At 39.2% G+C, this 27,183-nt stretch overlaps 1 protein-coding gene across 1 annotated transcript in view; it reads left to right on the top strand.

Annotated features, from left to right (window-relative positions):
• Positions 1 to 160: 160 nt before the first annotated feature.
• prkd3 (protein kinase D3) overlaps positions 161 to 27,183 on the top strand; it is a 32,365-nt gene continuing 5,342 nt past the window's right edge. Inside the window, exons 1-11 of the mRNA XM_004082635.4 lie at positions 161 to 435; positions 1,013 to 1,627; positions 19,103 to 19,241; positions 21,676 to 21,807; positions 22,253 to 22,410; positions 23,179 to 23,374; positions 23,462 to 23,539; positions 23,688 to 23,871; positions 24,057 to 24,180; positions 24,357 to 24,434; positions 26,880 to 27,156. Coding sequence (XP_004082683.1) covers positions 1,370 to 1,627; positions 19,103 to 19,241; positions 21,676 to 21,807; positions 22,253 to 22,410; positions 23,179 to 23,374; positions 23,462 to 23,539; positions 23,688 to 23,871; positions 24,057 to 24,180; positions 24,357 to 24,434; positions 26,880 to 27,156 — 1,624 coding nt within the window. The 5' untranslated portion in view covers positions 161 to 435; positions 1,013 to 1,369. The remainder of the gene's footprint in view (positions 436 to 1,012; positions 1,628 to 19,102; positions 19,242 to 21,675; positions 21,808 to 22,252; positions 22,411 to 23,178; positions 23,375 to 23,461; positions 23,540 to 23,687; positions 23,872 to 24,056; positions 24,181 to 24,356; positions 24,435 to 26,879; positions 27,157 to 27,183) is intronic.

Genomic DNA, 27,183 nt, shown 5'->3' with positions numbered 1-27,183 from the left:
GAAGCGCGCATGCGCACTGGTTGCAGCCCCCTCAGCGGCGCCATTGCTTCACATAGACTGTAGTTCAAGTTTTGTTGTGCCGCCAGAGAAAAGCAGTTAGACGGGGATGGTTTGAGACTTCAAATCCCATCTATCTCTGCTGCCCCCCCTCTCGTCAAGCAGGGGGAGTAGTCACAGCTGGAAGGATAATAAGATGCGCATGAATTTACAATCTGGACTTAAAAGATAGCATTAATTGAATGGACCGCGCGGTTTGTTTGCGAGGCAGAACGTAACTTCACCTGATGTTTGCAAGGACTTTGCGCCGCGTTCGAGTTCGACTTCTTAAAAACCCATAAAAGTTGAAGCTCCGCTGTCTGCAGTTGATGGAGTTGAAAAGTTTCATCTTCGCTCTCCCCGCAATGGAAAGAAAAGCGCCCTTCGCTGGGAGTGAAGGTAACAGCAGACACCCGAATCAATGTCACACTAGTGTCGGAAACGTCACAGTCGTTGGGCTTTAAGCCCCCTTCACACAAACAGAGCTCGGTTGTAACAAAGAGGGTCTCTGAAATGGGGAAAAAGCAGCGCTTGTGTAACTTGTTTTGCTCGGTTCGTGTTCAACCCGTATACATTTATACACCGTTGTGCCAGCGGGAAAGTGGGAGGGGTGCAGATGTTCTAAAGCCTCGGTTCCAGATGCTGGTGTGAAAGTTTAAGCGCAGTAGTACAGTGATACGCTCTAGCAACTCCTCTGTTTTATGTCGTTTTCGCACAAGCAAGTTTAAAAAAAGGAAACTACAAATCTTAAGCAGAGTAAATTAAATCTGGTTTGTTGGAAATAAATAAATAAATAAAATGAAAGAAAGAAGAAGAAAAAAACATTTTAAAGGTAACTTGAGTTAGCTCAAAGCTAGCTTAAAGCTTAAAAGCTATATTTTTTTGCTAAAGCTACAGTAGTTTAAATGTCTTTTACTTGCATCCGTGACTGTTTTCCTGCTGAAATAGTTTGTTCTGTTTGTGTTTGTGGTGACAGGCCTCCTGTGGTCAATGTGGATTACTGACTTCACTGAAGACAAGGAGCCAAACTCCAGGATATGACGTTTTTCACAGTAACTTCACTGCAGAGGACTGTTTTTTTCATCTCCACCTGCCCATCTAGTAAATGATGCATGAGCTCAGGTGGGTGGGTTGGATGCTATCATCTTGATTGCCTTAAATTTTTTTTTTAAAACATACTAAAGGCTGACTGAGTAACTGATGAGGACCACCTATCCCCCCTACAAGGAGGCCGCTCACTGAGAAGCTGCCGTGTCTGTTTTTTTTTTTGACGCCTTCCAAGAAGTTCTTCCACTATTCAAGCGTTTCACGTCATAACTGGAAGATCCCCCCAATGTCTGCCTCCTCACCCCCTGCCTTACCTCGACCCTTCCTCCACTGCCTCCAATCGCATCACCCGCCAGGACAAATCTACCAGCGCTTGTCCAACGGCAGCCACAACGCACCCAGTCCCACCAACTCCCGCAGCTCCTTCCATGGGGTGTCCTTCCTGCTGCAGATCGGCCTGACCCGAGAGACGGTGAACCTGGAAGCCAGTGACCTCTCACTCGCGTCTGTGAAGGACTTGGTGTGCTCCATAGTGGATCAGAAGGTAGGAAAGAGTCTTATTCTCACAAATGTACAAATCTTGACTAGAGTGATCTTGTTCTTCAAACTTTTTAAAAGCAATATTGAAAGACCCACTTTAATGAAAATTGTGCTTTTATTGTTTTTAACATGTTCGTGTGGCATTTTTCTGAAGATGGAGGGCATATCTAAATCAAATTAAGCTCAGAATTAGATTTCAAAAAGCCTATTTAAAAAAGCTAGTACTTCTGATGCAAAACCTACAAGCTCCCTTTTCTGCTCTATTCTGATGCATCCACTTGTAGACAACTATGTCTTCATTCACCTCATCTGAGCGTGCATCTGCCTCCAAACTATGGCTGGAAATTTATTTCAAGCTGCTCCAGTGCTGTTGGTTATTTCTGCATTATAATGCTCTGTTACTCAAAACGAAGCAGGTTCTCCCACATCTAGAGGCCTTTTCTGTGGTTTCGTCCACTTGTTTGCATGACTTTGCATCCTTGTGTTAGTCGTTAGCCGCAATACATGTGAAGTGTGCATTCAAATAAAACCAAGAGGCTTTCAAATGAACAGTGAATTGTCCAACCTAATTTCAATTTCCTCAAGTCAGAGTATCTTTAGGGAAAAAAAAATCAACTTTGCTAGCTGTAGTTTGTGTGCTCTTGTTTGCCTTTGTTTTTGCATTTTTAGACTTGATCAGTATAAGACTAAAGTTATTTACACTCTTGTTTGTTGGCTGAACAGCCCAATGCAGTTAGGGATGTGGAGCCATAAAGCCACACATGTTTTGCTTTTAAGTAAAGTGGTTTTGTCTGTCAAAAACACTATTTCTTTAATAATAATAAAGAAGAAAACTTACACAAAGTTTATTTTGTGGAGTAGAAAAATAAACAATCCAAGTTTCACCAATGTTTAAACAGATCCTAAAGTAAATGCATTGTTTATTATCTGCAGTTTAAACACTTGTAGTCATATGAATATGCTCTGCATCTTTTATCTATGAGCTCTCGTGTGGTTTCAGTATTTTATTGCTGCATGAGATTAATGAAGCCTGGTGGAATAATGAGACGGCTCGTGTGTGTGTGTGTGTGTGTGCTTGTGTGCAAACGTTGCCATTTTTTTTTTTAGCCTCTTGTGAGTAATTGTGATTGCTCCATTTGTGTCTGTAATTATCATTGATTGGATAAAAGTAGATTGCGATTAAACAAAGCACTTTCATCAGCAGCTAAAGTCGGAACATTTGGATAAGCCAGAACCCTATTGCTCTTTTAGACCGCGATCAATAAAATAAAGATGAAAGGTCTGAGGAGCTCACTTGCGCTGAACAACAGTCAGAGGATGGTAAATTAGCCATCTGTACTGTGAGTGTGTCTGATCCCTCCAATGTTTTCAAAGTTGACATTCCAGAGGAGAAGGGTAATGTTGTTGTTCTTTACGAGGTCTGCTGATTCTCACTAGCTAGTTATGAGCAGTTCTGGTCTGTAGAGCAGAAAATCTCATCACTGCAGTTATTTGAATGGTGTCTGTGACATATTTGCATGGCAACATGAGTTTGTGAAAGGGAAATTGTGGAAAGTTTGATACTTTAAAGAAAATACGTGAGAAAATACATCAGTTAAAAACAGTTTATTCACAGGAAATAGGGTCAGATTATCTGCCGAGATGATTCACAATCACCCTTGAATTGTGTGCAACTTTATCAGCAAAGGCAGTACTGACAAGAGATGAAAAAATAAAGTAAAACATGATGATACTTACTTTTTAAAAAGCTAATTTTGTTTCATTTTAAAATAATTAAAATCAACAAGAAACCATATAATCTTGTTTGGCTTCTCTATTGCAAATTCATCTATTAAACATTGCCAAATGTAGTTGCCTCAGCTATTTCATGAAATCCACCCATATGGCTTTGATATCAATGGAAAATATGACTGTATCATTGTGTGCTTTCAATTCATTTGTGCCTCGTTCTCGCAAAGTCCACTTCTTCTTGCCAACTTTTCCAGCTGAGGATCTTTGACCCTGACTAGATTGCCGTTGACAGAGATCTCTGGATGTTTCCAGTCAGCAGAAGTTTAGGTATCTGTCAGCAAGAGAACTGAGGAAAAAAAAAAGAGGATTTCATCTGGTAATGACTGCATGGAGGTAGGAGTCTGGATGCATGTGCATTCCCCTTATGGCGCTGTTTCCTCCGCTGAGAGCTGGCCTGCTTCACTGTGTGACTCACTTCTCAGTCATGCAAAAAAACAGGGATGCTTATCCAGGCTTGAATCTGTGCAGCTCAGTGTCATGCTTTCTGCTGCATCATCTGTTTTGTTACATGGAGGGTTTTAGTTATTGTTGTTATTTTGTTTTTTTAAAAGTGTTGTTTGTCCTTGTTGCTGCTCATCATTAAGGATCTTGGTATTGTATGTTTTTTTTTTTTGTTTTTTTTAAAGAAAACACCCTCAATAGGAGATAGGAAGAGCAGACTGGTCCATGAAGCACATCATTTTATGAATGTTGTGTTATGCGAAGAGATTCAACTACTTCCACAAGTTCAATTCACCAAAGCACATTGTTCATCTTATGATTGCGCTTTTGCAGATTTTTATTCCCCAATCATTGTCAAAATGGATCCCTTTACTATTTTTGGTTCATTGTTTTACTGAAAAGTCCACCTGCATTCCCACTGTTGCTACATTTCACCAGGGTTCACTTGCAGGTAAAAGAAGACTCTTTTTAAAGTGGACCAGAGTGCAATTATTCAGTGTGCACCAGATTTAGGATGAGTTTGGACTCTTAAATAATCAAAAAAGACTAGTCCAAAAGCATACCTAAGTTGATTTTGGCTTAAAGTTTGTAATTCTCTAGTTCTGCCAATGTTAAGTTGAATGGAGATTCTCTTTGTACCCCTTCTTTCTACTGGTATTTTAAATTATGGCACTTTTTTGGGTGCACAGGGCAATACAGTGACAGTATCAGGCTTTGTTGTTGCCTTTTTTAAAACATCTACAAGTCCAATAAAATCAGCACGTTTACCTGTAGATTTTTTGTTTTTGTGTTTTTGTGTGTTTGTAAAGTCTCCCTATATAAATGTGATTTTTCAGCGGCAGAAGCAAGTAAAACCCTCAACAGTCACAAACATCCAAAACTCAAAAATAAAAACGTGTTGTATCAAAGTCTTGGGCTTTAATAAAAGCAATCAATTAGCAAATGATTCAGTTGGATAGGATTCTCCATGTTAGCTTGAAAATGCTCATTTTTTTCAGTGTGAGCTTGGCTTCCCTTAGCTAGCTTATATTTTTATTTTGAAAAACACATTGTGAAATAAATATTCAATACATTTCCAAATGTCTAAAAGTTTATTTTATTACCTACATTTTCACAGTTTCTTTAATGTTTGAAAAGAATCCTTATTTAGTTGAAATGTCAGGAGATTAAAAAGGTTAATGAAAATGCAGATAGCCATTCTGCTACCAATTTTTTTGTATTTGTGTAAAGCATGTTGATACTTTATCAATTATCAAAACTTTTCAAGGCTGCCTTTAGGTCTATTTTTTGGCCATTTAAAGTAAAACAAAAAAGCCAAAACATTTGACATTTGACAGAAAAACTTGAATGACCTTATTCTCTGACCTCCGTTTTACAAACAAGCTAAAAATCATATTTACCATAAAGAAATAAATGCTTAAATTCAAAACGGATGTCTTTTAACAGAGATCTTAAGCCCTCTGCTGAACTCATAGTTAGATCTATGTCTCCGAGGTTGTCATTAATTTCTTTGCTTCACTCTTACTTTGAATCGCTCTCATTGTTGGATTGGGAGTCATGCCGTCTGATATAACAACACTGCACTGTATAGATTTAGTCCAACTCATTACTCAAATGCTGAAGACTCCACCACATGACTTGGCTGGCCTCCACTGAGATTTGCTTTCTCAGTTCTCTGCAAAAATCTGACGTTGGTTTTGATAGTAGTGGTTTGGAGCAGAGCGAGCCATTTTAGTGGTTAAGGTCAGGTTTAGTAAGGAGCAGCCCGATTTTGACGAGTCCAGTTTTTATTGCAATTTCCACATCTGCAATATGACCCAAACTTTTTGTTTTTAGTGTCTTTGCTTAATATCAAGTATTAAAGTGGCCTCATGATGATGAGAATGAATAGGAATAGCTCCCATTGGACTGTGGAGGTGGATTAAATTCCTTCTGGCCCATTGATGACTCCCCTGCAGCCACACGTGACTCCAGTTGGGATGGCCGTGTTTCACTCACTGGGTCCTGACTTTCTGTCTGATTTTTGGGGCTTGATGAATAGTGCGAGATAAACATCCATATCTTCCACTTGTTGAGTGTTTCCTGTTTGGTGTCGCCTAAATCCTCTCATGCAGCCAGCGAGGGAGCAGTGGCAGGACAAAAGTTCACGACTCTCTGAGAATGACTGCCGGTTTGCCAGATGTCCAGCGTGAACAGCAAGTTAGTTACAGAACATTCCTCTAGGCCCATGCATTTTTTGAAGATGATGTGATGGTGCAGCATATGGGTGGGATCACACTACTTGGAAAATGACAATTTTTAAGTGGGTTGCAGTTGTGGAGTGCAACATCCTAGTCATTCTCCTGGATGATTTAATAGCAGTTGCATGTCTCTTCAAGTATTTGAGTGTCTTTAACCTTCCTTCAGCAGTCCAGTAGAATCTTTAGGTAAATCCTTGCAGTAAATATATTTTTGATGTGACTTTCTTAGTCGGATATGCCTTGGGCAAAGCTGCTTTTGCAGTTAAAAAAATCTGGGAAAGCGACTTCTTAAGCCGCAGGTTCCCTTGCTGGTTTTGTCATTTCTGCTAACTCCCAGTTTTTGGTTAAGGGCTGGACTGCTGCCTCTGTAATTACAGAGACAAAGGCCTTTTTGAACTAGATATGGGTATGCAGAAGCAAATGGCAAAGAATAAAAAAAAAAAAGGAAGATTAGAATCGCTCTTAAATATCTATGGGCAAAACATACAATTAGGTTTATTTTATTTTGAATTCATCATCCTTTATTCTAGTAAATTATAAAGTAATAAATCAATTGGCCAATCCTTGCCAGTAGTTTTTTTTCTGGGCACTGAGTCTTTTAAAAAGTTGAAAATGAAAGGATAAAGCAGCAGATGCAAAATAGAGAAAATGCACTTCACATTGACCAGCATGAACCAAAACATATGTGAAATATATCACCACCATTTCACTGCTTACCTCTCTTCAAGCCCACATCTGCATGTTCTTTCAGAGCAAGGGAACATATTTCATCCCAGAAGACGTCTCAGCAGCACAGGACTTTATGTGTGGTATGCATAAGGCCAAATGTTTCTTGGAAAGCACACTCAGCTCCATGTCAAAAAAAAGCTGGTCACTCACTCCCTAGAATATTTCCAATTTGTGCTGGTTATAAAAAGCATGGTTGCATTTGTTTCCTCTAGATTTCTATGGTTTTCATTGTTTATTTGCAGGAATGCTTCTGTATTTCAAAACCCCAAAGTTTAATAAATTTATATCACATTGAAGATTGATGCACATGCACAAAGGCGACTTGCACAAGAAGTCTATCAATTTGCCCAGCCTTGGAGTAATTTGTGGAAAAAAAAAAAAAAGAGATGAAGAAGAAAAAGGGAAAAAATATCTCTGAAGTTAAGTGAAGTAAGTAATTTCTACCATCTGCAGTGCAGATTTGTGCTGGTCTCCTCTTTTTTAAATGTAAAGTGGCAAGGCAGAACGCAGGGCCTAGCCGCAAGAGTCATAGAATGACAGAGTGGAGAAGTGTGGTCCTGTGCAGGGAAAGGGGCTGGGTAGGCTGGGACAGCCCCCTTGGCAGGGTTTGCATGAGGGACAGAGGGAGTTGTGGGCTCCAGGGCTGATTTTCTCAGCCAAAACCATCAAAAGAAGGCAGCGTCTTTCACTATTCTTCTTTATAGTTTTTTTCCTTCCTTTTTTTTTTTGGGTAGTTGTTTAAAAATCCTTTGCCACAGTTGACTTTAGCCAGTATTGAAAGATAATCTCACACGATTCCAATCTCTGCTAGTGCTCGCTGAAATAGCCGCTACATTACACAGAGTTAGCCCTGCACCAGTAGAGGTGCATTTAATATTCAGCAGTCCTGGTGACTTTGTCCTCATGAACCCAGTCACGAGCAGCAGAAGTTTTAGTTCATCAGTTTGTTACCCCGGGACAGCACGGTTCACCGCAAGAGGATGTCTCTTTCCTTATTAACCTACTCATTAATAGTTGTGTTTTTCCTCTCCTTTGACTGAGTTCCACCTTGACTGCTCTGCCTGACAACCTCAGCACTCTGAAAGGAGTTCAAGCATGACGAACCATGACGAACCAAGTGACAGTCAAAGAGGAATTAAAGATTGTGTTTTTGGTGCTTATTCTTTATGATGATGGAGGACACGTATTACTGTTTTTCCCAATTGCTAAAACACATTTTCTGATACATCAGACCAATTTAACCAAACACAATAAAAAAAAAATCTAGGCCAAAGATCCAAAATACATGACTCTTGAGTCAAAAGCTCACCTCGAGGTCAAAATGTAGAATGTTGTCAAAACTTACTCACACAGCAAACACGACACACTACACAGCAAACCACCAAACACGAAATTCAAAATCTAGGCTGAATGTAAAAAAAACGCTACTTGACCTTTCAGTCAAAAGCTCACTTTGAGGTCAAAATGAAGATTGTCGTCAAACTAACAAACACACAGCCAACCCAACACAAAACACAACAAAACACTTGACACTGTTCACAAAATTGTTTATAAAGAATGGTAACACCTCAACCCCCACATCCCCAAACCCCCCAAAAAAGAAAAAAAAATAGAGTAAAATAATATTATTTTGATTTTATTTTTATTTTTAGTGTAAGCCCAGGTTCACATTTATTGCACTTCACCATCTTATCTCTGTGCGGGTCAGACCAGAGGACTTCGTCCACATCACAGGCAATGTTCATCCCAGCCACACAAAAGGGAAAAGAAAAGATCTTGAATGCCGTATGTAGCCTTGACTCAACTGAAGTGTCGTCACGAGCCGTGTCCATGGCCAGGAACAGTGTATGGTTGTCTCGTAAACCTTCCAATGCCATGCAGAGAAAAATTCTTTAACTGGGTCACGGAAAGCAGAACAAGGTGGAAGAAAACTAATGTTTGTGTTGAATTACTGTCTGATGAACAAACATTTGTGAATCTGACATTGTTCCAGACAACAACATTTCTTTGTCATTTTCTTGTCCAAATGAATGATGCAGATTAACAACTTAAACCTACTGAGTTGAGGGTTGACCTTTTTGACCCGCTTTCCTCATGGTCCTTCCAAAAAGCAACACATGGTCAGTATGTATCTCATTAGAAATTCTTGTCCTCTGTCTGGGTCCAGATCTTGGTGCAGGTCTTGCTCTGTAATCCATATTTGAAAAGTTGCTCAGTTGTTCTAGAACTGTCTTAATATTCACTGCAGTTAATTTGCTACAAGTTTTTTTCAGTTTTGATCAGTTGTGTGTTGATGGTGGCTGTTGTGTTGGAACCAAGTTAGAGTGTTGCCTCTTTTTGCATCTTGTGTGTTATGAAAGCCAACTTTGTTTTGAAAGTGAGGATGCGTCATGTGTTCTGCAAAGAGTAGATTAGAGTTTTGCAAATTGCGTGTTAATGGCAAATTGTGTTTTGGGTTTAGACCAAAGAGTGATATTTTTGAGAAAAGAGTTGAAGCAGTTGATCGACTGGTTTGGAGAATGGCACTTAGTGTTTTAGCAACTGGGATAAACTGTATGACAGTTAAACTCTAAATTGTAATTCTGAGTATTTCTTTATTCAAATTATTGTGAATCAGGAGCAGACAAAAAAATGCAGTTTGAAAAAGACCGTATTTGTGATGTAGAAAATATGCTATGCGGACTAATATTGCTTGCCTTTTTTTAATGCACCAGCAATATTAGGTTGATTGTGCGAAGGGCTAAGTCAGCTCATACGTGTAAACATAGAGCTCTCAGCAATGGCGAGGAGAAAAGGGGGTGGGGTTGCCCCATGCCATTGGTCGCACCCACAAACCAGAGATGAATTTCTAATGAACTACTCCTGCTCTGCAGAAACTATATCCTAGAAATTAACACATGTAATTGAATTTTTGTTTAAAATGGCAAAATCATAAGTAAAGTATAATTTGTTGTAATATTGTTTAAGTTATTATCAAATTTCTACTCATCTGAGTTGATGCACCACAGATTTCTTTGCAGCCATGCATTAGCAAGTTTGCAAACTTGTCAAAACATGGTTTCAGTTGTAGCTGCATAGTCAAATCAACATGTCATTATTGATTTTGCAGCATGAGCAGTTGAAGAATGTCTTATTCTGTGCTGTTTTCTCAGCACTGTTTGCTTTTCCTCTCCGTCAGTATAGAGAGTGATCTGTCAAACTGATAGGAAAGTGGCAGAGGAAGTGAAATTATATGTTGAGACAACAAGAAAACCTCTGAGCTGTGAGAGGCAAGAGTTTTACCAAGTAATGCTTGCTGTGCTTCTTTCCCACTTCAATTGAAGGGACTTTTATGAGAATTTCTATTAGTAAAAATTCAGGATTTTGGTACAAATCTTTCTGGCTGCTTTGTTTAGCTCCTTTGACTGGTTAAGGCCTCTCCCCTGTTACCAGCATAGCCTGTTCAAACCTTTGTCAAATTGCTTTTTTCTACTTTCCATTGCTATTATTCTTGTCTGCGTATGTAAACTTTCAGAGACGGAGCCTGTCTGTGTTTTGAAGAAGGTAACACTTTCAGTTTTGGGAAATTGCATGCTTGCTTAGTTTCGTCCAATTTAGTTTTGTCTTGTTCCTCAGCAATGTTGTGCTTCAATGAAACTGAGAATTCAACATTAGAGGTCCAATTAAAAAGGAAATGTATAGCCTCTTGTTCTTTCTCTTTGTGCTACAAACTGCACTCAATTATTAATGGTTTAGTTGAGCAACAACAAGCCTATTCCTACATCCTGCTGTTACCACACACCTCCTAAACTCCTACCCTACTTACCGGTAAGCAAAACAAAGTTCAGTTTATGTCAGTCTCACAAAAAAAATTCCCTCCAGGTTCACCTGTTTATTTGCCCCTTGTGGAGGGGAATCTGGCAGCTGCCCCGTGACACTCCAGGCCAAAGAGAGGAGATAGAGTGCACACTGCAGTATATTGTTCAAGCAGAGGCGCTGGCGAAGGGTAGCAGTGGGGCTATAACTCAGCAGCAGTGTGCAAGAGGCTGGCCAAACAGACCTTCGATCATACTGCTGTCTTCCTGTGAAGCCATAGATATAGTGACTTCGGCCTTCCTCCTCTCTGTCAAAACCCTGGACACTGTTCATAACTTCTAAACCATGCATGCGTGTGCACATTCAAGCATGAAAGCACACCCACCCACACATGAAAAGCATTTCATCACTGGAGAGAGGTGTGGAAATTTCTGCCACATATGCCACAGACCTATGCTGCCAGGCCAGAATCCACATGGTTACTCAGGAAATCTAGTGACTTGTAATTAAAAAGTGACCTCACCACAACTTCTGTGCTTTGGTACCCTTGATGAAATGAAGGTAGAGTACTGTTTCTTCAGATTCAGATATCTGAAGCTTTATGGAATAATTGCAGATGTTTCCCCTGGGTGCTGCAACAAGCCCCCACTGTTCTTTCCGGTATTTAAATGCAAACAAGGAAGTACTAAATATTGTAGCTTTATTAAAAGGCCACTCAAAGTAAAAAAAATCATAAATAAATACAAAAATGTACACCCAAAGACAAGTTTGTGGATTATTTTACGTGTATTTTTGACTGGCAGGTGGGTAAACCAAGATGGACTCAACAATACTCTACCTTTCCTTGATGAATTGGGGGTAGTAGACTTCAGTTAGTATTTCCTTCCTACTTCAGGTTTCCATTTTGTCAATCCTACAAGTGATGATAGAGGGAATCCTTCCATTGTATAGACATCTGTGGTGCGTCATTGTGATATTCTGTAAAGCTAGAAGAACATATAGCTGTAAACCATGGACTGTTTGAGTTAATGTAAACTGGAAAAGTGGTAAAAATTTCTTGGAATTTCCTGTTAATTGAAAAAGGTCTAGACCGACAGGTGTGCAGTCACTTAACAATGCTGTGAAAGGGGGTTTGGCAGTATTAACCCAGAGTATTTCCACAGGCTGCAAGCAGACATAACAATATTTTCATTTGAAATTTAAAGGAAGCCAGTGTAAATTGTCATGCATATGAAGACTATTTTTTTCCAGCTTACCATATATCACCCTTAGTTATACTACAGCCAGACTAAAACGTTTACTTTCATCACGCAGGTGTAAAACAAAGAGTGAGAAGTGGTTTTGCTTGCTGACATGCCATTGTGTTTGTATGGAGAAACACTGTACTTAAAAAACAGTAGCATCAGGTGGTTTGTTGCATAAGGAAATAGGAATGTTAGGGTGGCTGTGGAGATTTCCACATCCTATTGAGTGTATCTGCATTAAAAGGACATGTCTTGATGTCAGTGTACTTTGGAATTAACTGTTGTCTGAGAAACGTTTTGAATCGGGTGTTATTTTGAGTTTTCTTGAAATGTTTGACTATGGAAAGGTGTCAATTGTAAGTTTGCTTTGATGTTAGATGAAGGTTAGAAAAAGTCCGTAATGTGTTCCAGTGATGATGAAGTCAAAGCTATGAATGAACTGTGAGCCCTGTTCCACCTATTGGAAGCCAACGGGTTAGTTGAGCGAGAAATTCACTCCTTTTTTTTACTGCGAAGTTACCTCATGGGTTTCCTTTCTACTGTATATGGCTTCTTCACTTGATCAGGCCTGGTGGAGGCTTGCTTTAGCCGTGGAAAAAATAACTGTGTTGACTCTAGGAGGAACATACATTATGAATGTGTTTTGGAGATTGTTAGGATGAGTTTGCCTGATCCTGAAAGTATACAAAGATACCTCAAAGAATATAAACCATATGAGGGTATTGCTTTGTCAGGGAGCTGCACCTACCCCCACGTTTTCTGCTTCCAGCTGTAGTGTGTTTTTTTTGGCCTCCGCCTGCAAAGAGAGGCGCACACGTTTTTTTTTTTTTTTGTAAAATTACTGTTGAAATGAAGCATGCCTCTTGGTCTTCTTTGCACTTGGTGCAGAGCAGAAGGGAAGCACGTTCTGTGCAGTTTCCTGATACATTGTAAACGGCTGCTGGAGAAATTTGTAACACTAAAGTTTGTTGCAACGCTTTTTTTTGGCACAGTTCTGCAAAAACAATATTGCATTTCCACAACAGCTCACGCAAGTTTCAGATGTTTTTTTTCAATGTGACTTTGTCTTTTTATGTCCAAAACTGCTCCGATAAAAGATGAGTGTGCTTCATATTTCAGAACCGGAGATTCTACCAGTTTTAACTAGCAGACATGTTTGGAGAGCTAAAACTTTGATTGTACGTCTGAAAGAGACATCTGACATCTGAAAGAGACAAATGTTCTTATTCTGTTTATTTGTTTCTTTCATGAAAAGCACCACAAAATATTAACATATTTAATACAACATTAGTCTACACAGCTTCATGACAGGAAAGGAGCAGTGAGAAGATGGAACTTCTTATTTTAGTTCTGCCCCAATATCAAAGTTTAAAGGAAAAAAGAAACAAGTGCTGCCTGCTAAATTCTTTAAATATAAGAGCTAAACAATGAGTGTTGCAGGTATGACTTCTGGATGGGGTTGTTTATTTTTCTCATTACTCGCTGTGTGTTTTTTCTCTTTGAGTGGCCTTTTTAAGAATTAAGGCATCTTTGGGCCTCCTCCTGTTTAAAGATGTTTGGATCAGTTTTGCTACACGTCTGGATGAGCCCCTAATGAGAAAAAGTGAGAAATAGACAATAAACTCATCTTCAGTGACTGTAATGTTATTCAAAACCTGTTCTATGATGGCATCATATTGAGAATTCTGCACCACCAAAATGGGTTATACTGATGAATTATTAAGAAACCATAAATAAAAGGGTTGGGGTTAAATTACTTGGTCCACATCTTTGTATAGCTTTCAGAAACTATCTGGCAGCTGTTTTTACATATTAATGTAGTAGTTCCATACAATGTTTTTCTGTGTCTTTTTTGTACCATGGTTTATGGAATACCGTGGGTTGGTAAGCCATTACAGCAAGTAAAAGAAAAATCAGCATTTTCACTGCAGACTGTAACAAATTAACTCATTTTTCCACATTGTGTTTGATGCGACTGAGAAGAACTTGTGCTGCTTTCCCTTAAAGGTTTGCGTGAGTGCATAATTGGATTTTCCAGTGCAGTCGTTTGATGGGTTGAAGTATGGAGGCACATTTTTCTCTGTTGTGGGCGCTAAAATATCCCTGAAAATGAAACAATGGTTCACCAATTGTTTTGACATTAAAACAACAATTTTTTCTTTTGTAAAACCCTCACTTTGGTCCGGTGAAACTTGTGGTCTCAAGCATCTCGCTCCAAGCGTGCAGTGCCTGTTTTTGATATAATTTCTAAAACAACAAATGTGATCCAGTCATTTTGGTTTCTGTTGTCACAGCTTTGGCACCTTAGGAGTGTTGTTATTTATTTGTTTACCTGATGCTGTCTAGAATTTGGTAATCGCATAAAAGAAATGGGAAAAATCTATGTTCTGACGTCTTGACTCATGTGTGCGTAATCAATGTCTTACCATCATTAAAGTCCTGCAGCATTATTGGTCAAGAGGCTTGTTTATCTGGTGAATAAAAGCAAGCTTTCACATGCTGATCCTGTGACAACCTTTATCTTGCCACCTCAAGCTAAATAAACACCCTTCCACCTCCTGATCCTATTTTCACCAAAAATCGGCACCTTGCTGAACATGTTTAGGCTTTGGGCTCTCTCAGTTTTAGGTCACTGAGAGTTTCGATGCGCAGCAGGCTTTTAGATTCATGTCAGAATGTCTCCTTTCACTCCTATTGTCATGTGCATTGTTTGCAATGGTGCCAAAAGCTGCTGTGAGATCTCATTATTTGGGAGGGGGGGTTAAAATGTGGCATTTGTGAATGCCATAGGAGAAAACTGTTCAGGGTTTGATGTTAATCTGGGAAAAAAATGTTCTGGGTGGTTTGAAGTTCAAGGCTGACATTTGACTAACTGTGGCTTTGGAAAAAACCTTGAAGGGTGATTGTATTGCTTGCATAATGGCAATACAGTGTCTTTTCCTAAACCAAATGTTGTGCAACGTGGACTTACTGCAATGATCTTCTAACTTTGTCAGATTAAGTACTTATTGTGTTAGGAAAAATGACATAATGAAGGGAACATAACCACAAACAAGCCACATGACAGTTTGATGCAAAGGGGTAACAAAGCCTCTTTTTTTCTCCCGCATTTTTATATAAACTCTAACTTTGACTTGTATTCTTGAAATGATCTATTTTTGGTGCCCTGAGATAACACATGATAAAGCGAGGAGGGCATAGAAGCATGCAGTGACTTCAATGGGACATTAAAACACGTTGGGAGTATTTTTACATTTATGAAACTACTATTTTTTTTATCCTAATGGCTGAAACGCCAAGGAAAAGCAACTGTAAGCATTTTCAGGCAAACCTTTTCATCAAAAAAACAAGCAGAATGATAAACATAGGGAGTATGTTTAATTGTAGTTGTATGACCTGCTGCCAGACTTGTAAAGGTGGAAGGCAGCCTGAGGTTCAGTGGCAAAACGTTCCTGGCTGGAACCACACTGCCAGCTTCCCCTTTAGCTTCGCACCTTTGCCCCACATTAAAACTGTGAAATTTGAAAACGCTGATGTGTGTGATCCACTCTTTAAATCTTCATGGGCAAGGCTCAATATCCCTGACTTAGCAAAAATAGTCTACCATGTCGTTTTACCTGATACTTGGAATCTGTGAAAAGTTGAGATGTTTTTCATGATCATTTCCACCACTCATTCAGATCCTCTCCTGCCCCTAACTTTTTACCCTAAAAAACAAGATTATCATATCAATGGAGGATTAACTCGTTTAACAAAGGCTTACCACAGCAAAGCCCCTTTCCACTCGTCTCTCCATCCTGACTTGTGGACCTCACACACAGCTCCTCTGTGCCACAGTCTTTGGTGTGCGTGTGTGGTCGCGGCTGCTCATCTGAATGGATTTGTGTTTGAAGACGACAAAAGCGTCCTCACTATGGTCTTTAGAGATGCATTTAGGAGCATCTGGATGACAGTGTCATTTGAAGGTTTTCGCAAGAACGATGGGGGTGTACATGTGAAATTGAATCTGGTTTATACACAGGCCTACGTAGATTTCTTCATCAGAATAATCAGAACAGCCAAAAGGGTAAAACGTCCTAAATCAATCAGTTTGGAAGCTTGACTTTAGTAGAGAATGGGATAAGCAATAGATATTACATGCTAGCCTAATAATGCTCTAAATGAGAAGTGCTATTGACGTGTCAGGAAGAAGTTGGGCAGATGTTAACATCACCTTTCTAGTTGTATGTGACTACTAATGTCTCTGGTGAATGGTGGAAACCCCCTCCATAACACGTATCTCAGGAAGGATGCCCCCCTTCTTTTGCTTGAGGTGCTAATTATTTGTTGCCACATGACATTAATCACATGAAAGAGTGACAGGCTTTTTGTTGTAGTTATGTCAGAAGAAAAGGGAAGTTGGAAATGTTCAGAAACCTTCAGAAGTTGGAAACATGCAGAGGCACGTGCCTAGTTTGGTCTGCAGAGTTGAGCATATACTGGCACAGAGGTAGGTACCTTGTGGGTTTCCTAGCTATCTTAGGTTTGGTTCCTGCTCTACACACCTATGTGTCAAAGTGCGGCTTTTATGAGTCTGTTAATGGGACTGTGACTGGAAAGCGCTTTCAGCCTTTAATAAAGGGGAAAATATAGTTTAATAAAAGATTTGTTATAGCAAAACAGCAACTTAAAAGGAAAAAGTTGGAAAGAACCTGCTAAAAAACAAGTAACAATGAAGTAAAAACCCTTAAGTTTTGTCTATACTTTGCCTGGTGTAATATAATAAAACAATAAATACTAAATTATTCTCAAATTTAGCACATGTTCAATGTAAACATGCTGGTTTGCAGTAGGGATGCAACGATGTAACACACTATTTGGTTTTCAATCGAGAATTGTGGGATCTCTAGTAGATATCTATATAAACATTGTTTTTTCCATGAATTTTATTTAGTTTGTTTTTAATTCCCATTTTATTACAAACATGTTTCTATTTAAATGTTTAAGTTTTTTTAACCACACTAAAAGTAAAAAGACATATCTAGACACACGACACAAATACACAAGCTACAACTTTTTTTAGTATGCAAAAAAGCTTTACATGTTTATGAGTATGTTTATACAGCTTTTACTTTTTCATTGTCTAGCTGCTGTATCGGTTTAAGACATATTTAATGTTTATTTGTTTTTTTTCTTTAGCAGCAAAAGTCAACATGAAGAAGTCAAGGCCTCCTCATCTTCACCCTTTGTATATTTGTACAGCTTTCTTTATAAAAACACTGCATTGGTAAAACTTGTTGAATCTTGTCAGCATGCACTGTTTACAGTATTTATATTTATCTGTTTGACCTCATTTTGCAGATCCTGCATGTTAAATGTGTCAATTCTAGCCTAATCTTGATTTCCTTGTATTTTTCTGTGCTATTCCTAATTGTGCACGAATATCAAAGAATGTAGATTAGGATTTAATCCATGCTGCACAGGAAATATGTCATTTTCATATTTATGTTTGCCCTTTTTAATTTGCAGCTGTCTGTTATTTGAAACAGATGATGGAGTCACATAATTCTAATAACATCAATGCTAATGTAGCAGATGAAGTAAATGCCAGCAAAACTTAAGTATTTTGATTATTTGGTGATTTGTTGAGGAAAAAACTCAACACTCACTCACAATTTGTGTCAATGTGATGTAAAGAAGCTTCTCTGAAGTTCTTCTCTTTCAAATATTCTAGCTGCCTTGGTTAATCTGGCTTTAATAATTGTCTAATTTTAGCTGTATTATGTCACATCCTTTTGTTTTCAGAGCAATATAGGATATAACGAGAACACATTTCGTGGAAGTCCACAGTGCTTAACAGCAAAACATTTTAACATCCTTAATTTTCTTATGCGCAAATTGAAAACAAATATTTCTAAATTAATCAACACTTTTTTTTTGTCTAACACCTCTAACATCTCCAAACAATGTATGAATACTCGTATGATGATGTTTCCACTTTTTGTTACCTTTGTTTCAACAAATGTATTACATAATCATAACAATTATAATAATTGTTCTTACAAATTGACTATTATAATATTTGTTTTTCTTTCTGACACATTCAGGTTTTCTTGATCATTAATCTGTCTTTCTGGGTGAATTTTGGCACTGGTTTTGAGATCCAGGTGTTTTCTGTATCCTCTGCCCAAACAGCCCTGGAGCTCCCAGACCACGGTGGCATTGTTCTGTGTTGTGGATTGAGCATGACCCTGGTTTAAAGGGAAACAGCTGGTGGACCCTTCAATACAAGTTTGCCTGGCATCAAGACTGTTCTTATGCATCAACGGCAGTTTTCCCCACAAAAAATACATAGGTCAACTTAAAAAAATGCATCTAAATTTCCCCCCACAAATTTTCTACTTTAAACTTGTTATTTATTGCTGGAAATAAAAATAATTTTTGATATACCAAAGACAAAACTTATTTTAGGCTTTTGAAAATGAAAAAAATTGTTGGAAATATCTGCTAAATAGATTTTTAAAGTTTTTACAAGCTTCCAGGAGTTGGAAATCCTCATAAGTGTGACTATTTTCCTATATGCCATGCACATATGTACATATACAGTACCTGATCATATACGATAACAGACTTTTCTTATGACAACAACAACATTGCTCTGTAAAAGGTTATGCCCTCATAGCAGGAAATGACTGGAGCTGCACTTCCTGTGTGCTGATTCTCCTCCTTCTCTTGTCTTCCTTTGTAACTTTTGTCAACACAGTCTCCACCTCTAGTTGACTAATCCTTGATCCTAGGATTTTATGTCAGTACATGTTGTTTGTATGGTTGGTTACATGCACCCGCATGATGCAGGGTAGGGTTCCTCTGTATTACCAAACTGCGAAAAAAGCCTTTTTTATTGCTGAGGCGACTTAGGGGTAATTCCTCACAGAGGGGTCCTTTTAGGTGCATTTCCTCCTACCTTATGGAGTAAATTCCTTTGAAACGAGAAAAGGAGGTTTGAAGTTGGAGCCTATTTCCTGAGTCACGGGGTTAAAAATTCTGGAATCCCCTACCAGTATTAGTATAAGCCACAGAAAGTTTGGAAATGATGACAGATGAGTGTATATGCCTTTGTGAATATGCTGAAGTTTTATATTTGAAATAATAATCTACAGTATAATTTTTCTGGTTTATTTTCTGTCAACTGCTAAGCTAAATGCTCCAAAACATTATGTGGACACACCTCTTACCAAACATCTGTCTGCTTCTGTTCAGTTTCCAGAGTGTGGCTTCTTTGGCATGTACGACAAGATTCTACTGTTCCGCCACAATCTTAATGATGAGAACATCCTGCAGAGGCTGACTTCTGTGGAAGACATCCATGAAGGGGACCTGATTGAGGTGGTGTTGTCTGGTAGGTGTGACAATGATGCTTGCTTTTGTAGGTTTATAAAGAAGGTATTAGTACTTTGGTATTAGGTTTAAGTGGTCACTACCCACTTCCTGTACCTTAGCAAATATAATTTCTCTACATTTCTATGAATTTATCGAAACTTTATGAAACTTGGGGGGAAAAAGTTTATGCATTTAAAGCCATGATGTTGTGGCACCCAGCACATCCTGTCATATTTAAATGAAGACCATTATCAGCGGTTAAGGTACTTGCTGTGGTCAAATCTGTATGATGATGTCTTAACTTTTTTCTTGCTTAACTCAGTCCTGTTTTGCAGTAAAACTGTGTTTTGTTGTATTTCCTCCTCATCACAATTTCCACTGCAACTGTCCACCTCTGCAGCAGCCCTGCAGGTGTTCTTTCGTTGTCAGTTCCTGCGATGACTGAATCCGCTTCCTTTGTGATGCTGGGATCAACAAAATGGTTCAAAATATCCGTTCTACTCAAATCGGTTCTCCAGCTCCATCTGCCTGCGCTGGAAAGCACCTGATACCACCTGTGCTGAAAATCCTCTAGTGTCCTCTCAGCTGAGAGCTTTGTTTGCAGGGATTTAGAGTCTGGGGGACTCTATAGGTTCTAGATCTGAGGACACTGCAGACTTGAAGGATGAGAAATGGAGACAAAGGACAGAAGAACTTCCTTCTTTTTGTTCCAAGCTCTGTATCGTCCTCCCCTCCCTGTATTTTCTCTTTCTACCTTACCAAACTCAATGCAGGAGTAGCAAATTCAGATCTAACATACAATATATCGATTCAAACCTTCTTTTATTTGCTCTAACCTTCAAGAAAATCTCCAACTTCCAACCTGTATATTTTCTGGCTGGCTGCAAGAAAGAGGCTTTTTCTTGGCTGTGAATGTAGAAGGAATGACATGTTTGATGACTGAGATCCACGTAGTGTAAACTGGCTGTTAGGTGCAGAGCAGTTCTAGATACACAGACACTGTACAGGCCATTTCAGAGCATGAGGTCAAGACCTAATTGTCTCCTTGTTTTCCATTTTTCTGTATGTCTCTGTCACATCTAGTGATTAAATAAGTGAAAATCATATTTTGATTATATGGAGAGTTTCAACTGCAATGGAAACTTAAGGTGTGCCTCATTGCAAACAGATAAATGCGTTTATTTTTGTAGGCAAAATGGGGAAAATGAATGACTTTGGACTCCTGTTTAATGCTAAGAAGCTGCATGAATCTTGCCTAACCTTTCGAGTGTTGAGAGGTGGCCTGTTGTTTTGCGAACCTGCAAAGAAGCTCATGAATGCCGTCTTTTATGTGTCTGCGGCATGGAGCCGTGTTCTCCTTAAGACATGTGACCTGCCAGAGCTCTTTCTTCTCTTTCAACCCCCCCCCCCCCCCCCAAACTGCAAACATCACCCCACAAGCCATGGTGCTTCTTTGAAATAATGAAAAAATTTTGCCCCAAGTCTTTTCAGATGATCTGCGCTTGTATTTATTGTTCTTTACGCGAGTCAGCAGATCATTCAATCTGGCTAATTTAAATGTTTTTTTCTTTCAGTTTTGCACAAAATCAGTCTCTCTGCCTGTAATGTCAAAATAAATACATTAATTTTTCCAAAAAACCTCAGTTGTGCCCTTTTTTCCTCCTTCATCTTCCCTTCAAGGACCTTTTCTCCTTTCTTACACGTGTTTGTTGCTAATGACAAACATGTCAAAGTTGCTGCTCAGACCTGAGTCATCACAAAATCAACAGATGAGAATGTCCCCTTTTGGTGAGTGTTTGGCTGAATCGCTTCAAGAAGGGAGCTAGCACATTCTGCTACGGCACTAATGCCACCACATGGAGCTACCATTGCTTTACCTCGCTGTAAACATGAACTATTTCCTATTGAGTCCCTCTGGTCTTATAAGTGATTGCATGAGAAAAGGCAAAATGATCTGACATAAGAGGAGCTTCGGTCACAGTTCAGGATTGACAGCTTTCATCTTCACATATGACTCATCTTTATATCCGTGATGATTCACGGACACAATTAATCCAGACTTCCTTCCAACAGTGAGACAGAAATACAGGAAAAGCAAGAAACAGAAATGGAGATAAAGCATATGTTTAATAATGATCACAATAACTGATGGTTTAATAAAAATCTGGGTTATGGGAGTTTTGGTGTCTTATGGGCGTGCCCCATTACTCCATCAAAAGAATGAATGCAGATGTGACGCCCCCTGCTGTGATAATAAAGAACTATTATTTTGTGCCGAAAAAGCCCAAAATGTGACGAGTATTCTCTATTATTATTCCATTAAAATTTATATAAGAAAAGAATATAACATATTTTCTTGTATTGTATTATTTTCATTTTCTTTTTCCTTATAATGCAACTTTTTAAAGTTTACTGAAGCTTCATAATTTTTATTTATTTTTTTATTTTTTTAGCCCAAGCCACAGTTGAAGATTTCCAGATTCGACCCCATGCCCTCTATGTCCACTCATACAAAGCCCCTACGTTCTGTGACTACTGTGGAGAGATGCTGTGGGGTCTGGTTCGGCAGGGGCTCAAATGTGAAGGTTTGAAACAAACGCAAACACACACTCTTGTTTTTACTCATGTACCTCACAGTGCTGCCCACTGTCCCGAAAAACAACTTTGAACAACAAAGATAGTTTAATGAAATGTTGTTGTGTATGTCCAGCATGTATCAGGCAGATATACAAGCAGGCTAAAATAATTTGGTCTGGGAACCGTAGCTGTTAAAGCACTTGACTTTCAAATCCCAGTGGAGTTACGGCATGCTGGGCTATCTCTCATATTTTAAGATTTTTAAATCCAAATTTAATCAAATTCTCTTGTTTTTTTTAATCCTTGTTGATCATTCATTTATACTGTTTTGGTATTTATGTGGCAGAAACATTTTGGCTTTTAATTTGTTGGTTCATTTAGTGGTTGCTCTGCTTTTCTTAACCCAGTTTTTCTTTTTTTGATTCACTACATTTGTGTTGTCTGTGCTTTAAGGATGTGGGCTCAACTACCATAAACGCTGTGCCTTCAAGATTCCCAATAACTGTACTGGTGTGAAGAAGAGGCGATTGTCCAATGTGTCCCTGCCCGGGCCTTCACTGTCTGTCCCAAGACCGTTACCTACTGAGAATGCAGTAGTTGTACCAGATGAGGTGAGTAGTGGTTGAAGAAGTTGAGGCCAAACTGGAAAACCTCCCTTTTAAATAATTGTCAATACAGTAAATACAAGTATTTTAAAAACACACAGGACATTTTTACAACACTCCAAATCAGGCTGGAAGCCAGGAAAACACCTGGAAAAAAAACTTGTTTTAAAAGATCTGCCTGCACTCTCAAAGTTCATAAATTCATCAAACTCTGCTATTTCTTATGTTTGAATCTCTAGGGCCATGTTGCTGAATAGCACCGATGCAGAAAATTGAATTTAGAAGTGCGGAGCTTAGAGGAGAGCTCCTCAGTGATACCTAACAAAACAGCTTTTGCATAAACCTACACTGCAATTCTCGCTTCCTCTCTAAGTCAACGCAAAAAGTATTTGAAAGACATGTAATTTTGCCACTAAGCCAAAGAACACTTTGGACGGAAACTTGTGTCTCCATTCATTTGTTGTGCAAGAAAATAGGAATTTCCTATTCTTTCTGGTAGAAGTCTCCACAGTTATAGATATAGATAGATATTCTTTATTGATCCCACATTGGGGAAATTCAATTGTTGTTCTTGATTTTATGGACCAGAAATTAAAATTAAAGGTTCATGAGGGTCAAACCATTGTTAATATATATATATATATATATATATATATATATATATATATATATATATATATATATATATATATATATATATACACTTTATGTTTGTCTGTTTTAGATTTTTACCTTCTCCATCTTTATTTTCTTTTACGATCCATTCAACCACAGCAACTTCGATCCCATCAAGAGGCAGGAAAGCGCATCCTGTCCTGGAGTGGAAGGCCAATATGGATGGACAAGATGGAGAAGACCAGGGTGAAGGTGCCCCACACCTTTGCCATTCACACCTACACTCGACCGACCATCTGTCAGTACTGCAAGCGTCTACTCAAGGGTCTGTTTCGCCAGGGAATGCAGTGTAAAGGTGGGTTTGGAAATCTTCTTGATGACATTTTTGTTCATTTCAAACAAAAACAAGCTATGATGCTAAATTATAATCATCATGTGCCAGATTGCAGATTCAACTGTCATAAACGATGTGCTTCAAAGGTACCTAGAGACTGTTTGGGGGAGGTGTACTTCAATGGAGGTAACCTCAGCGTGCTTGAATTTGAAGATTTTACACTCAAGATGCAAACATTCTCAAAAAATCAAGAAAAAAGCAAGCTTTGCTCGTGTTACAGAACTGATGGTTCTTTTCATTTATTTTGTTTTAATTGTGTGTCTTACCTTTACAGAACCAGCCAGCCCTGGGCCAGACTCAGACACAACCATGGATACTATGGAGGTGGACAGTAGTGACATGGAAATGGGCAGAGGACTGGATGACCCAGAGGAACCATCCACCCCAGATGGGATGTTCAGCATAGATTCCCCATTTAGCGACAGAGAGAAGGATGAAGAGCCCATTAAGACTATAAGGTAAGAAAATCAAATCTTATTGTGTTTTTGTGTCATGATCTCAGCCTCTCCGTAGGTGGCAGTATTGTAGCACTGTATCTAGCACTCTGAATGAAACGACTTTCCAGAAACAGACAAGAAAATTAAATGGTTGTGCATAATCTACCCAAATTAGCAGAATTATAGTTTTTATTTTACGTGTTTAGTCCTTCCACCAGCAGTAACATCCCCCTAATGCGGGTGGTTCAGTCCATCAAACACACCAAGAGAAGGAGCTCCACGGTGGTGAAGGAGGGCTGGATGGTTCATTATACAAACAAAGACAACTTGGTAAGAAAAATCATTCTAACATCAAAAATGGTTATAAATGAAATTCATGTGCAAATTTTATTCTTTTAAGAGTTTTTAAGATTTATAGAAGCTATTATTCTTTTGATGTAAATTTTGCAAACTTTCTGGGAGAACTCTTGAGGGATTCAAACGAATTTTTTTTGTTGCTAAAACAGCGGAAGAGACATTACTGGAGGCTGGACAGCAAGAGTCTGACTCTCTTCCAGAACGACAGTGGAGCCAAGTTCTATAAAGTAAGTTTCAAAGATCATCTGTGTATCATCCCTGTAGTTCCCCTTTATTCTAAAGACACAAAATAAGCCAGTTTCTTGACACTAACATGTCAAAACATCTCAGTCCATTTCTGAGTCTAAAGTTAATTATCAACTTCTTCTTTAGGTTCTGCAGGTGCAGAACAGTAAACAACTTTTCATATTTGCGTTTTATGTCAGTTAAATCTAGTGGCAGCTATTTGACTGATTCGTCTTGCAACTGTCAGCTACAGTGAGGTCAGCTCAGCCCACAGAACTGCTGAATTTCCCCTGTGGTTTTGTAACTCTGCTGCCTGGTCTTTGCCCTCTGTCATGAAGTGAAAGGATCCCCATATTTGTGTTGTAGTCAGCACATTGAAGGGGACATTTGAAGGAAATTTTGAAGAGAAACTCACATTTCTGTAGTTTCGTGCAGGTGCTAAAAAGCAGCACAAATCAGCCCAGTGGATAGGTAACGTCTATGAACCAGATCTTGAGAGGAATCTTTTGTTTTTAGCCCATTTTAGAAATAAATTCAGAGTGAAATGCCGTTATTTTGATGTGTCGGTGTCATTTGTGGAGAATGTGTGACACTTCCTTCTCGGTGGCAGCCATCTAGTCAGTCATTACACAGCCACAGGGGCTTAATAGAGCAGTAATTACACACTGAAGCTGGAGGGAGGGAACTACACCCTGCAAGGTAAAGACTTCCACATGTGTGTTGGTGCTTGTGTGTGTGTATGTGCTCGGGGTGTAATTATTCCATTGTTCATGTAGCTTTGTGGGTTTCTGAGACGCTGAATTGTGGTCAGAAGTATGCAGCAGTGGGATGGTGTGTAGGATCCAGAGTTTTCCAGTTCATCTGTTCACGTTAATGTGTGTCACAACAGGTGGGTGCCTACAGAGTTTTGGTTTTCTTTTTCTTTGCTGGATTTAAAAAATATTGTCTAAGGACACTTAATTCCCAAGATTGTGTCACACCCCTCATCACCTGCCACCAAGTCTCTGAAAGGAAACCACAGCGGAGACAATCCTTAGGGTGTGTTACGGGCAGTTTTATACTGTTTTTTTTTGTTTGCCTGTTTATTTCAGTTGCATCTTAAAGCTGAAGAAAGCGACTTATAGCCTATTTTGAAATCATTAAACACAATAGAGGACATGCTTTGATTATCCATACCTAAAGCAGAAAAAGCTGCTGTCTGAGGTTTAAAAAAAAAATCTCTGTCTGTCTTTCATGGTCATTTTGCTTTCATTTCTCTGAAGTCTCTTGGCTGTTGCTCATCAGTGTGTGGCTGCTGTCCTCCCATATCCCGTTTGCTTTATACCTCCGATCTGATTAGTGGCGGTCGCCTGGTGGCTAAATCGTCAGGAATGGCAACCATTTTCACCATTTGGAAGCCATACGGCTCTGTGTTTGAAGAGACCCCTGTACTTGTGGTTCCTCTGAAGAGCCTTTTATGGGGTGAGGGGGCTTCTCTCCTGTCACGTTGAAACACGTACACACAGCCCAGCTCCCGCTCTATCTTGGGGGTTGCCTTGTCTTTCGTCTCAGCGGCTGGCGGTAGCGCCAGCAGCTCGTGCTCAAATGAGGCCTCTGACTGGTCCTGCCTTGTAATCAAGCGACCAGAGCACTTTGTCAGCCGCAGAGTCGGCTCACGTGACCCAGCTCCGCTAACCACCAGCACTTCATCTGATACTCTGTGGTGAGCCATGCGGAGGGGACGGCGTGCGCCTCTGTGGGCCTCATTGGCTGGAAAGTCTTTGTTTCTGACCCTCCCTCCTCACTTTGAATTGACAGTGAGTTTCAATGAGAAGGGGAACTCTTAAAAAGGCGCTGCGACTGTCCTTTCAGTTTCTGCTCATAAGAGAGAGAAGAAAGAAGAGTTAGACTGGGGAGACTTTTGGAGTTGTGAGTGAGACTACCTTTACAACTGTGTACTAACATATTTTTATATTTCTGTAGAATTGCATACTTTATTCTTTAATCTTATTGATTTTCTTTCATAAATTCTTTGAAAGACTAAACACACTTGTCGCATGTGGAACAGAAGTTCCGGATTTGTCTCTTTTCATGTAGGCTTTGTTATTAAGGTATTTTTATTTTTGTATTTTTCCAATAATTGATATTTTTCTGAGCAAATCCAGTTTGTATGGCGCACAGATTCTGGAGGTGGATGTTTAACCGATTCCAATTCCTACATTAAACACTGACAGAAAAGGAAAATCAAGCTGAATTTGATAAATCAGTATCTCATTTTAAGTATAGGTTAATGAAATTGGCTAGGATGAAAAGTATATACCAAACGACAAATGGGATATGCGGGCTACTTTTAAAAAGTTTTCATTTCAGGGAACTTGTGTATATTTTACATAGAGTAGAGGTAAGTCATTTAAAAAGTGAAAAGTGTCATTGTTTTTCTGACCAGTTGCCACTCACTGCTCCTGCAGGAGATCCCTCTGTCTGAGATCCTTCAGTTAGAACCGTTCAGAGACTACACTTACCTGGCTCCTGGCGGCAACCCTCACTGCTTTGAGATCATCACAGCCACCATGGTGTACTACGTAGGAGAGAACAATGGCAGTCACTACTACAGCCCCGCTTTGGCTGCTACTGGAGTTGGCATGGAGGTGGCCCAAGGCTGGGAGAAGGCCATCAGACAGGCTTTAATGCCTGTCACCCCACAGCCAAGTCTGGCCACTGCTGCTGGTCAAGGCAAAGATCACAGTAAGCTTCTTTAGTCTTGTGTGTGTT

The sequence above is a fragment of the Oryzias latipes genome, chromosome 22, assembly GCF_053564925.1.
Source record: "Oryzias latipes strain Hd-rR chromosome 22, Olatipes_Hd-rR_3.1".
Lineage (NCBI taxonomy): Eukaryota > Metazoa > Chordata > Actinopteri > Beloniformes > Adrianichthyidae > Oryzias > Oryzias latipes.
The sequence above is the reverse complement of the archived record's forward strand: the minus strand, read 5'-3'. Positions and strand labels throughout refer to the sequence as shown.